General features: G+C 39.3%; 1 protein-coding gene across 5 annotated transcripts in view; it reads left to right on the forward strand.

The window, feature by feature from the left end:
• Nucleotides 1-13,467, forward strand: part of KIF16B (kinesin family member 16B) — a gene marked incomplete at both ends in the record, with an annotated part of 310,078 nt that overhangs the window by 65,492 nt on the left and 231,119 nt on the right. For all 5 annotated transcript variants that reach the window (XM_080716112.1, XM_080716113.1, XM_080716114.1 and 2 more), the window contains 4 exons: nucleotides 897-1,065; nucleotides 1,229-1,360; nucleotides 2,670-2,845; nucleotides 9,393-9,458. In XM_080716112.1, the coding sequence (XP_080572238.1) occupies nucleotides 897-1,065; nucleotides 1,229-1,360; nucleotides 2,670-2,845; nucleotides 9,393-9,458 (543 nt within the window). The remainder of the gene's footprint in view (nucleotides 1-896; nucleotides 1,066-1,228; nucleotides 1,361-2,669; nucleotides 2,846-9,392; nucleotides 9,459-13,467) is intronic.

Genomic DNA, 13,467 nt, shown 5'->3' on the forward strand with positions numbered 1-13,467 from the left:
ACTCACGGACACAAAAACGTAGGGTCTTCTTAGGGCTTAAGCATACCTTAGGAGCTTGGGGGTGTCCTTGCTGCCTTTGTTGACAGTTGAACACACCAGAAACAGAAAGAAGGCGTTTAATTAATGAGGGAAATCAGAAAGCAAGAAAATGAAAAATGCTCTAAGGCCAGGCAAAGAATTCATGCTTTTGCCTTATCTTTACCTTTTCATAGACCCTTGCTTTGATTTGCAGTAGTTTGCTAGTTTTCCTCTGCTTTCTGGTTAACTCTGGTTAGAATATGGCCATCTGTGGTTATAAGAGGTTTACATTTGTGTCAAAATATAGCATTTGTTTTCCTTTTGGAGTTTAGTTCAATATGTGAGTATCGATGAAAAAATTTTGGAAAAATTAAAGTTTGGTAACATTCAGAAGCAAGGCATATAGTATTTAATCTTTCTTATTTAAACATTGTAAAACAAAATGTTTAATCATCCAGTAATATCAAGTGATTTTTACATAATTTGTCTTCATTTATCATATTTTGGAGAGCTTTGTGCTTGGAATGAATGCCAGAGATTACAGAGGAGACTAAAGCTAATTATTTGTATACTTACCATTTTCTTTCTTGAGGGCCCCTCAGGGCCTCGTTTTCTATTCAGCCACACACTGATTGAGCAGGGTTTTGTCGAGAATGACAGTGATTTGAGAAATGGGATGGTTCCTCAGGAAACTTACCTGAATTGAATTGAATTTGGGAAACTTTAGTAATCAGTATGCAAGCCAGTAAGACAACACGATGAAAAATGATCTACCCTGAGAGATCTTCGTGAGGAGTGGAAAATAATTAGAATTTACATCATAAGCAACATCAAGGCCCCTGGTACCTCTGTGATGTTACATTTGTATTTTTCCACAGGCAAAGTTTGATTCTGAAATGCCATGTGAAACGGTGAGCAAGATCCACTTGGTGGACCTGGCTGGAAGTGAGCGTGCGGATGCCACTGGCGCCACCGGGGTCAGGCTCAAGGAAGGGGGGAACATTAACAAGTCTCTCGTGACGCTGGGAAGTGTCATTTCTGCCTTAGGTAGGTGTCTGCCCACCCCCTCTCCTGTTTTTCCTTCTGCTCCTGTGTTTAATGTTTGGCTCACAAGTAGGCAATGTCCTCAAGGTGTTTTGAAGCAAATTGAGAAGAAAGAATAGTTTAATAATTATCCTCTCTCTCTCCCTTGTTTCCTTCCTTTCTGCAGCTGATTTATCTCAGGATGCAGCAAACCCTCTTGTAAAGAAGAAGCAAGTTTTTGTGCCTTACAGGGATTCCGTTTTGACTTGGTTGCTAAAAGATAGCCTTGGAGGAAACTCTAAAACTATCATGATTGCCAGTAAGAGTTTTTAAGTTATTTTCCTAAGCATCCAATGTTTAATGTGAATTAACCGTAAATATTTAAGTTGAAAGTGTCTCATTAGGAGGTCACACCTTTTATACCTTAAACAAGTATTGTTTTTCCTATCTTGAAAATCACCTACTGTGTCTAGTCTGTAGTCTCATATTATTAACTAATATGTAGACTGGCTGTGTTATGGAAACTGTGATAACATGCAGAGAGATACTCAGCCTGTCTTTGCTTAAAGTATGAGGTAGAAAAATTTAACTGTACTAATTCAGTAGAGAAAGTAAAATTTGTACATTTTAAAAAATAACCCAACTTTGTTTATTTTAGATAGTAGATCCATAAGTTAAAAGTCTAGAGAAAAACAATATAACAGTAAATATACTTTATTTCTATATTTTGACAAAGTAACTGCAAGAAACAGAATAGAGAGAGAAACATACGTAGAAAGAGGAGTTATTGAGGAGAACTCAAGAATTCTTTTCCTCTTGACTTCCCTTCCCCTCCCCTCTCCCTTTTGTAAGCATTAACTGCTAGGCTGGGAATCCTCCTGAGAGGTACTGGATATAAGTTCCATTGCAATTGTATAGTCACCCTAACCTTAAAGTTGGTGAGGATTAGCTAAACCTTCCAGAAGGAAGAATTTACCAGTCTACTGGCTCTTTTTAAAAGTGGTCAGGTCCTGGATTTTTACAGATGATAGCCTTGGCCAGAAATTTAAAAAAAGGGTCTTAATTGCTGCTTAATGTTGAGCAGTATAAATAACTTTGACATTCCCTCTTCCTATATATTTATTATTTATTTATTTATTCATTTTTGTGGTATTGGCACCGAGGGCATTCTACCTCTGAGCTATACTCCCAGCCTTATTTTATTCTTTTATATAATAAAACTTATACTAAGTTGTGAAGGGCCTAAGTCACTGAGGCTGGCCACGGACCTGTGATCCTTTTGTCTCAGCCTTCCAAGTACTGGGATTAAGGCGTGTGCCATCATGCCCGTTTCTTTTTATATTTTTAAATGAGAGAATGCCTTAAATGTGTGGGATGCCTCATATCCTACTTAAAGTTGGTTAGATGACTGATTCTGGACTTAGAAGAGCAAAATGATATTTAATTTGGTATAGTGAATGCCTCCTCGTATACATCTTATATAATTTTTAATATTTATTACCATGGCAATGAATATTTCGTCTATCCAATGACCTGGGGTTAATCTGACTTTTAAATGACAAACCGACTTTGTGTTAAATGAAACATGGAGTGCTGGATAAATTATTTCTTGAATTCATTCTTCACAGCCATTTCACCTGCTGATGTCAATTATGGAGAAACCCTAAGTACTCTTCGCTATGCAAATAGAGCCAAAAACATCATCAACAAGCCTACCATCAACGAGGATGCCAGCGTCAAGCTCATCCGGGAGCTGCGAGCTGAAATAGCCAGATTGAGAACCCTGCTTGCTCAAGGGAACCAGGTGGGGCTTTTGTGAGACTGATGGACAAGTCTCTTTGAGTAATGGCATCTATTTCTAGATCTTAATGAGACAGTTATTTCGTGGCATTGACTTGAGTAAATAAGAGCTAAGTGAAGCTTCGAATGAGTTAACCAGTCTCTCCTTTACATCAGCCTCCCGTTGGCCTTTGCATTCATTCTGCGCTTCATGTGGAAGATTTTATCCACTAAACCTGAAATGATTAACTATCTAATAGTTATCAATTATGGATGGAAATTTAGCATGCAATGGGATTAGTGGCATAATCTCCATTAGTGGAAAGAAATTGAGATGCTTAGAGTAATATTTAAAATTCTGCCCAGGCATTTTATGACTTTCAAATGTGTTTTCATGGAATGAAAGGCTTCCTTGAACACCTTTACTGAGCTGTTTCTTCTCGCCTGTCACAGAGCACAGAAGTGGTGATGGTGGTTCAGTGATGTTGCGCCCCGTGGTCCCTCGGCCTTTCTTGAGAGCTGGAATGGCCTCACTTCATTAGCTTTTGGGATCCTAGGGCTGAGACTTGGCCTTCTGTATTTTCACAGCCAACTTGCTTATAGACAGCACAGTGAACATACAGAGTTACGCTGACTGAGGAATAAAGTCAGTTGACTTCCAGTGAGTAAGACCACCTTGAAAGAAAATCCAGGACAGCTTTTTAAACTGTTGAGGTGAAGCCGGGCGTGGTGGCTCATTCCTGTATCCCAGTACTTGAGAGACTGAGACAGGAGGGTTGCAGGTTCAAGACCAGCCTCAGCAGCTCAATAAGGTCCTGTTTTAAACAAAATAGAAAATAGACCTGGGAGTATAGCTTGGAGATAGACTGCCCAATTCAGTCCCTAGTAACACACACACACACACACACACACACACACACACACACACACAAAACCAAAAAAAAAAAACCCCTCAAAAAATGAATGAAACAGCAAACCAAACAAAACACAAAACAAACAAAAAACTGTTGATGTTAGTCTCAAGTTAGAAATGAAGATATACTTCATCTGTCTTCTTAGCCCATAGATGGATTCTTAAGTATATCCTTAAGGCATACTTTTCTTTAAATACATTTTTGTTCTCTCTAGAGCAATGCATGTAGTAGCGTATGGCACTTGAAGTTCTTGGCATCCCATAAATGGTTTAATTTCCAAAAATATCAACAGGATGGGAAACCTCACTGAGTTTCCTGTGCCCTGAAGTATACCTGACAGTCCTTTCCCAGATGATGATGGGCAGTGATTGAATTGAAGTCCTTAACTATGCTTAAAAATACCTCTGTGTGCCGGGTGCGGTGGCGCACGCTTGTAATCCCTGCGCTTGGGAGGTGGGGACAGGAGGATCGCGCAGGTTCGAAGCCAGCCTCGCTGGCTTAAGAGACCCTGTTTCCAAATAAAAATATAAAAAATAGGTCTGGGAGTATAGCCCGGAGGTAGAAGGGTTTCCAGGACCCCCAGTATGCACTTTTTCCACTGTGCTGTAGCATTTCCTGCGCACCAAAGATGAGTGAGTGGTTCAGCTGCATGTGCTCTAATGGCTTATAACATAAACCATGGTAGTCAGGTTAATTTATCCATTTTGTCACTGGGATTCTATTTTAATATTATAAAACATTTTTCTAAAGTTAGCACTTAAAGATGTTTTGATAGGAGCTGAAGGTACTATAGATAAAGGAAAGTATTTGGAAAATACTAGGTGTACTTAATCTTCTATGAGGTCAAGAGGATGAAGGAAGAAAAGAAATTGTCCATTTGAAACTCTACTGTAAGGAGCCCTATTACACAGACAGAAAAGAAATTGTTAAGACTTTCACAAATGCTCTCAGGAATGTGTTTAGGGTTACTGACATGCCGAAGTGTTGCCTTCTATTTTACAGTATTTTTGTTTTTATGTTCCAACACTACTGATATACTTAAGGGAGTATTTTTGGGGTTGAGGATAGAAAAATGTACATTTACAATGCAAATACAATTTTTTATTTTATATATACATTACAATGAAAATGGGAATCCACTTTGAAGTTCCTCACCATGCTCTGAAGCTACAAATTATTGTGAAACAATATAGGCTTTTCCTAATTTAATTAAATTTGTGATACTTAATAAAATAAGCAGGTATTCTTAAGTACACATTAAAAATTCTCTGTATGGCTCTGAGAACATTGCTCTATTCCACGAGCTTCCATGGTTCATTGAGAATGTTACTTGAGTCAGAGCCCTGGTTCTAGGATTACTGACTTAAGCGTAGCTTAATGAAATCAGCTATTTTAATAATGGTATGTATTTTTCATTGCAGATATAATGCACCAGGTTTTAAATGAATAATTTTATAAAGCAGAATGTACTTGCATGTATTATATTTGCTTCTTCTATACACAGGTGTAGCTGTGTGTGTAGCCACATATTTGTTATATATGTATGTAAACATATATACTATATACTATCATATCTTATATATGTATGTAAACATATATACTATATACTATCATATTTGTTTTGTTTGTGAGGCTCACCCATGCTGCTCCGCAGAGTTTATGTCTGTTTCCTTTCATCACTGTTCCGTATTCCCACATGGCCCGACTCATTCCACTTTTGATGGGCACTTGGGGACCTTTCTGTTTGGGGGAATGGGTGCTTATCTGGGCTTTCTTCTGCACATCTTTTAGTGAATATACAGATGTATTTCTGTGAAGTTTATGTCTTAGGGTGGAGTTGGTTTGCAGGTGTACGTATGTACAGTTTTTTTGTTGGGGGGGTGTACTGGGGATGGAACCCAGGGGCATCTGCCTCTGAGTTACACCCCTAGCCCTACTTTTTATTCTTTATTTTGAAATGGGCTCATGGAGTTGCAAAGGGCCTCACTAAGTAGCTGAGGTTGTCTGTGAACCGTGATCCTCCTGTCTCAGCCTCCCAAATGCTGGGATCACAAGCGCGTGTGGTATGTGGGATCACATACCTGGCTCTATGTTCAGTTTTGGTAGATAATGTTGAGCATTTTTTTTAATTGCAGTGCTAATTTGTGCCCTACTATCAGTGCATGACAGTGCTGGTTTTAGTAACTACAGAAGCTTGCCAGTATTTGTTATGCCATTTTTCATTCTAACCATTTTGATGGATATATACCAATATTACAAAATGATTTACCTTTGATTATTAATGATATCTTCTCTTATCAAGTATTTACTCTTATTATATTCAGACATATTTTCAGATATTTTTGCTTTTAGTTTGGCAGAGATACACTGCCTTTTGACTCCTTCGTCTGTCTGGAGACAAGTAAATTAAACAATATAGAAATTAAATAAACAACAAAAGTTTAGCAGGAGAGAAGGCAGCGGGAAGATGGAAGTACAAGGAATTTCTCATGTTTATAGCTAGGGCCAGTGATACGGTTTAAGTAATAGAAGTGTTATTGCACAGAAACTTTTAAGATAGACACATCTAAGATAGGGTCACAGGGTCACACAGGTGACAATGGAGCTAAAACCCAGTTATATGATGTTGGAAGAATGGCAGTGGCCTACCAGTCATTTAGGGGGAAAGAAAACAATGCAAAAACAATGTAAACTTAGAAAAAGTTCATTTTATCATGGCAAAGAGTGCAGTTCTCAATTGAAATCAAACATGACATCAGGTTTCATAAAGGAAAACAAATGAAACTATTAGAAATAGCAAGAGACAGAGCAACACACATTTGCCACAAAATTTTAACTCTCCTTCTGTGAGAGCCCAGGTAGTAAAAGGTAAAGGAGGATGTGGTATTCGTATGTAATATTACGAAAGTTTGCTCTTACCCATGTAGTGCAAACCAGGAAAAAGGTTGCAGATCATGCCAAAAAATATTGCTTTCCTTATAAATAAAAAAATTGCAGTGCAGTAAAAAATGGAGAAAGGATGTGAGCACAGTTCATAGATAAGAAAGTTTCAAATGGCTTTTTTTAAAACATATTAAAATATGTTCAATAAATAGAGCTGATTGTACAGGATACTGGCAAGGGTGGGAGGAAAGAAGTGTTACTCATATTGTTGGTGAAGGTAATACTGCTACATTTTTTTATTAGTCTCATTCTTTTTTTTTTTTTTTTTTTGGTGGTACTGGGGTGGAACCCAGAGGCATTCTACTTCTGGGCTATAATCCCAGACCCATTTTATATTTTATTTGGAAATAGGGTCTCACTAAGTTGCTGAGAGCTTCACTAAGTAGCTGAGGCTGGCTTCGAACCTGTGCGATCCTCCTGTTTCAGCCTCCCAAGCGTGGGGATTATAAGCATGCGCCACCACACCCGGCTTAGTCTCATTCTTGGTTTAATAATGTTTGAACTTAATCTGAGTGTTATTTAATCCTGAATATTTTTCTTCTAAACAGATACCCTGCAAAGAATAATTTAATTGACAGTCATTTCCTTGTACTTTTTATTTCTTTTGAAGGTACTTAAATAGGTCTTTATATTTGCTTCATAATGATTTTCAGAAAGAGCTGGTGGTCGCAATCATGTCTTTTTGTGTATATAATTCAGTCAGTGGTTACCTACTAAGCTGCCAATGAAGTAGGCATATTTTGCTTTGATTATAGGTTTAAAAAAACACCCAAAGATGAATTCTGTAAAATTGGCCAATGTATAAGGCATTAAGAGTGGTCTTGAACTTCATCAAGCCTGTTTAGACAGTGTAGTCTTAGGAATGTTTGTCACTTCGTTTCTCCAGTGTACAGTACTTACTGAAGTACGGTCTCTGAGTAAGACAGCATGCTAGGTGCAAGGACACTGTAATACCGTGCTTACAGAGCTTCCTTCTCCTTCCGATGACTGGCCCTGCTTTCTCCGGAGTACACAGAGGCCAGGCGTGGTCCAAGGTAGTCTTGTTAGACTGAATGTTTAACAATGGTGTTTATCTTTGTGGATGTTTCTCTTTGTTTGAATAGAAACTAAAGAGTAAAACAGTCAGGAAAATAATACATGCTGGAGCCTCTGGGGAGGACAACTTGGCAATTAAAACAAATCATACATATAGATGACTCAAATTCCCCTCCTAGGAATTTATTTCGTCGATGCTGCCATGCATACTGTAGGCAGTTGATATAAGATACCACCTTTGTAGCACTGCTAGTCGAGAAAAAGATTAGTGAGAACTGCATTTATAATAACAGGAGAGTATTAACACCAATGGTAGAATATTCAATAATATTCAGTAATGCAGTGAAATTGGAATTGTTAAAAAGAACAAAGCACTTTTATTTTAACTCAGTTTTCTCCAGTATACTGTTGTGTGAAAAAGGCAATATGCAGAATAATGTTTATTCCAGTTATATTTGAAAACACAACAGAAATAACTTTGTCTCTGACCATAATAACTGCAGGTTTTCCAGCTGAATTGGGAAAGAATGTGTGTGGGTGGGAGACTCCCTTTCTTAGGCTCTGAGGAGGATGGACTAGACCGACACTGTTCCTGCTACTCAGTTCAGACCTGAATGCTCCCAGTGCAATGGAAGCCCTGCCCTGGCTCCATCTTACTCTCCTGTCCAATTAGTTCCTCCGAGTTCTAACTTGATTTTGGTGTTTATCATTCTTAGATAAGTCTTTGTGCTTGTCCAAATGGATAGACATGGAGAGATGACGTGTAGTATAGTCATGCCATAGGTTGTACACCATCTAGCAGTGAAAATGAATAAATCTCTAGCCAGGCGTGGTGGTGCACGCTTATAATCTCAGTACTTGGGAGGCTGAGATAGGAGGATTGTGGGTTCCCAGCCAGCCTCAGCTACTTAGTGAGGCCCTTTGCAACTCTGTAAGACCTTGTTTCCAAGTAAGGAATGAAAAATAGGGCTGGGATGTAGCTCAGAGGGAGAATGCCCCTGGGCTCCGTCTCAAGTTCCACACACAAAAATTAATTTTGTTGCATACTTCAACATGGAAGACCGTCAAAAAGCCTGTGGGTAAGCGAGATTCAGGCACCTTACCTTTCGAATTCTGTAATTTGCGTATTCAAACAGACCTAGGGATATCCTTAAGATGTAGGGATTTATTTTTTTATTTTTTTATTTTTTATTTTTGGTACTGGGGTTCCTGGAAGCCCTTCTACCTCCGGGCTACACTCCCAGACCTATTTTATATTTCTGAAACAGGGTCTCTTACACCAGCACGGCTGGCTTCGAACCTGCTTGATCCTCCTGTCTCCACCTCCCAAGCGCAGGGATTACAAGCGTGCGCCACCACGCCCGGCCTAAGATGTAGGGATTTAGATTGTGTTTGATTTTGGTAAAATGTCACTGTTCAATATCTTTTGCCTTGCTGATTTTGATTGCAAATGCAGGTTTACAGAATGCCATGGGTTGGGGTTTTATGAGATAGTATCTGGTGGATTAGACACTTGGTTCTAACTGACCCTGGTGGTGGTGGGGCCTCACTTTTACCACTGCCTCATAGTATCGAGGCTTTGGTCACGATTTTTGGTAGCTGACTGCACTGCTGGAAAAGCCCTTATTGTACCTTATTACTTTTCATTAATTGCTGATGCTCTTTTGGTTTAAATTGTAGATTGCTCTCTTGGACTCCCCCACAGCTTTAAGTATGGAGGAAAAACTTCAGCAGAACGAAGCCAGAGTAAGTGATAGTTGGACTTATTTTTTAAATACAACTTAGCTGTCATTTTTAAGCCCTTTTTATACTTACTGTCTTAAACACATCTCCTTTCTTCATCACTCTTCTCTGTACCTCCCCCCCTCCCCTCCCAGCCCCCTGATCATTTTTAAAGATGCACACAGTTGGCTTTTTATGTGTGCATGCATATTCTGTGATTTATTTATTTATTTATTTATTATTTTTTTTTGGTGGTACTGGGGTTCCTGGAAGCCCTTCTACCTCCGGGCTACACTCCCAGACCTATTTTTGCATTTTTATTTGGAAACAGGGTCTCCTAAGCCAGTGCGTGCGGCTGGCTTCGAACCTGCGCGATCCTCCTGTCTCTGCCTCCCAAGTGCGGGGATTACAAGTGTGCGCCACCACGCCTGGCATATTCTGTGATTTAATAGATGGGTTTTGTGGGACACGGTGGTGCGCTGCAGTGAAATTCCTGTGCAGCCTCCTGGCAAGGCACTGAGACCACGTGGGTGTCGAGGGGAGAGTCTGATCGGACCACCGTGGTCCGAGGGCCCAGTGATGAGCACCAGCTGGCTTCTTGGCATCCCTTTACTTTGTTGTTAGTGGATGTTGCGCACTTGGGGAATCTCTGAATAACCTGGGTAGATGCTTATTTAAACTGGATGTGATTCAAGGCAGCGAGAGAGCAGCAAGGAGTAACCGGAAGAGAGACCAGCTCTGTGGGTGTAGCAGGCTGAAGCTAATATTCACATGTTGGTGCTTTCTGAAAACCAGTTTCAGGGCTGATCTGTTTCTATGCTATGTTTGTTTTTAAAAACAAAAGAGAAGAAAAAACATCCCTTTGGGAAAAAAGAAAAAGACATTAAGAACAATGTTTATAATAGATTTTCTTCTTTGTGTTGAATGATTAAATCATACTGGGGGAAAAATGGATTCTTTTGGTAAAATTTCAAGAATATACAATATGGGAGATATAAATTGAATTGTAGTTAGGGCCTTGTTGACACTTTCCTGGATAATTATGTTGGCTAATAAGCTGGCAGTAACATTAGTAAAAACATTAGTTTTTTTAAGTCTTACTTTTCTTAAGAAATATTGTATTTTACGGCTTCAAATTCTAATTGAGTGTTATGAAATGTCTACATAGAGTCTTAAATTGTCTCTCAATTATGGTTTTCAGGACTACCTGGCAAGCTAATAGAAACCAATAAACATTTTAATTTGAATGTATTCCACATGCTGAGACAAAAATGACTGCCAGTATTGTTCATAACATCTTCTAAGTTTTGTCTAGTTTTTTTTGCTGACCTTTTTAATTGTTTGTGATCTGCTTGGCTATAAATTTCATCACCTGATCACATTTTTAGAGGTGATATCACATGTTTACATTTTTATTCATGTTTTAATGAGGATTACTTGATTTAAATACAATAAGAAAGTAAATCCAAAAGCATCTTTATAACTTTCTAAAAGCTAGTATGATTTGATTGAGTTTCAAAGAGTGATTGGCTTGCATGTCATCTCAGCACTCTCACAGCTGTGATCCAAGAACTGGCCACACAGCTCAGCAGAAGGAGGGTTTGGAGGGTTTATTTGCTCAGTTTCCTTGGAGATTTTTGGGTTTAGTCCATGTGAGTCCAGGACCACGGAGTTCAAAGCATGGCGGTGGGAAGCAGAGAGGGAGAGAGAGCCCAGGCTTTGCCAGAAGCAGGGAGAGCAAGCAAGGCCCCCCCCCCCCCCCCGCCTCTCCAGCCTGACCCTCTGCCCAGGCCCCGCCCGGATGAATGCACTGTGCCTCCATGGGCTCTTCGGGGGCAGTCTGTGTCTCACCAGGACACATCTCCTCAGTGAGAAGATATCCACTACTGAGATGAGAAGCATTTGCTGTTTGATGCTTTGTGCTCTCAGATACAGTGCTGATGAGAACTTGTGACATGGTCAGTATAAATTAGTAAACTCAATACACCAGCCCTTTCTCCTTCTCAAAGGAGAAGACACAGGATATCCCTCCCTGAAAGCTTTTTCAAAGCAAAACAATTCTTAATAGCTGTGTGATTTTTATTGCCATCCTAAGAATGTGGGCTTGGTGTCAGTGAGGGATGATGGGATATGAATAGTTTTAGATAAATGAGCATAATCTTCTCAAAACTTTAGAGAAAAGAAGCGAGGCTAGAGAGGTGTTTGCTTTTCTTTCTCTCTGTCCCTCCTTCCTCTCTTGTACTGGGATTAAACCCAGGAGCACTCCACCTCCAAGCTCTACCCCCAGCCTTGTTTTGAAACTGTGTCACTACATTGCTGAGTTGCTGAGGTCGACCTTGAACATGTGACTCTCCTGTCTCAGCCTCCCAACGACTGGGATTATAGTGTGAGTAACTGTGCCTGTCAGTATTCAGCAACCTTAATGAAAGAACTGGATGAGCTTAAGTAACAGTTTATTTAAGAGGCAACCCAAAACATACCTCACCGTTCTAGAGTCTCATCATGTTGCAGAGGCTGCTGTCAAACTTGTCATCCTCCTGTCTCAGCTTCCCAAATACTGGCATTATAGGCTCTGGTTTCTTTCGAGTTTCACTGAGAAAATGATAGAATTGTTTTCTAGTAACTAATAAAAGAAGAAACATTAAACAACCAGAAGTTAACTTAGAGCCCCCACAGTCTAATGTGAGGTAAACTGAGAAGCACAATGAATGTTTACTGAATGATTGACTATAGTGGGGAGGTACGTTTTGGTTTTTATCATGAATGAACCATCACTTAAGATCATCCAGTTCTTGTCAGTAACACATTTTCTTTTGTTAAAGTTACTGAATATTGCCAGGTGCAGTGGTTCACACTGTACTCCCAGTACTTGAGAGGCTGATACAGGAGAATCATTAGTTCAAGGTCACCCTCAGCAACTTAGCAAGACCTGTTTTCAAAACAAATAAACAAACAAACAAACAAAAGAAAAACAAAACGAAAAGGGCTGGGGGTATAGCTTGGAGGTAAATGTCCTTGGGTTCAATCCCTGGTAGAGCCAGAGCCACAGCCACAGCCACAGCCACAGTCACAGCCATAGCCAAAAAAAGGTTGTGGAATGTTCTTTGTATACTTGACGATGCAGGGAAAGTGTCTCTGTCTGAGCAGTGGGACACAGGAAGATATATTCTGTGCCTCCACATGGCCTGCTTACAAAGGATGGCTCAGTGCAGGAAGACCAGGAGGTTTGGGAGCTGGAGGATGCTGGGGGCAGGGAGGGCAGGAGTGACTGGCACAGGAAGAAGTCCTCTTTGGAGGGGCTTCCCTTCCTGAAGATACTCTTTTAGCCCAGGTTCGTTCCATTCTACTGAACACCTGTTTCATTTTTTTTTTATAACCTCTCAATGTAGGTATAATGTTTTTGCTTCTCAATGAATTAATTACTGGGTTCATCTAAAAAGTTTGCTGAAATGAGAAGAAATTTTCTGTTAACTTTGGGAAGCCTTTTCCAATGGTTCTTTAAGTCAACAACTTGGGACTTTTTCTCCCCTAAGTTATGGAATACTGGGAAGAGTTGATTTTTATCAAGTTTTGCTTTTACTAGAGGAGTTAAAGACCCATCTTTTTTTGTAAAATAGAATGACATTTATAAAATTCCATTAATTAATTATAAAAGCAAATTATCTCCTAAAAGAAAACTTCAATGTCTAAGTGATTTAATCACCACATCTAATTAGAAAAAATAGTATAGTAAATCACTATTTCTTTGGACCTAAAGGATAGTCAGGAAAATTAACGATTTAGTGTGATATTATTATCTTTGAACTTGTAATGTTGGTTAATAATCCACAAAAGCAGCTTTTAGTTCAGTGTACAGTGAAAAGGCTGTCATAAAAATTTTGACCCCCTTAGCAAATTCCTTTTTCTCCTTTTCCTTCTTTCTTTCTTTCTTTCTTTCTTTCTTTCTTTCTTTCTTTCTTTCCTTTCCTTTCCTTTCCTTTCCTTTTCTTTTCTTTCCTTTCCTTTTCTTTTCTTTTCTTTTCTTTTGCTTTTT

The sequence above is a fragment of the Muscardinus avellanarius genome (assembly GCF_963383645.1).
Source record: "Muscardinus avellanarius genome assembly, chromosome: 19".
Taxonomy (NCBI): Eukaryota; Metazoa; Chordata; class Mammalia; order Rodentia; family Gliridae; genus Muscardinus; species Muscardinus avellanarius.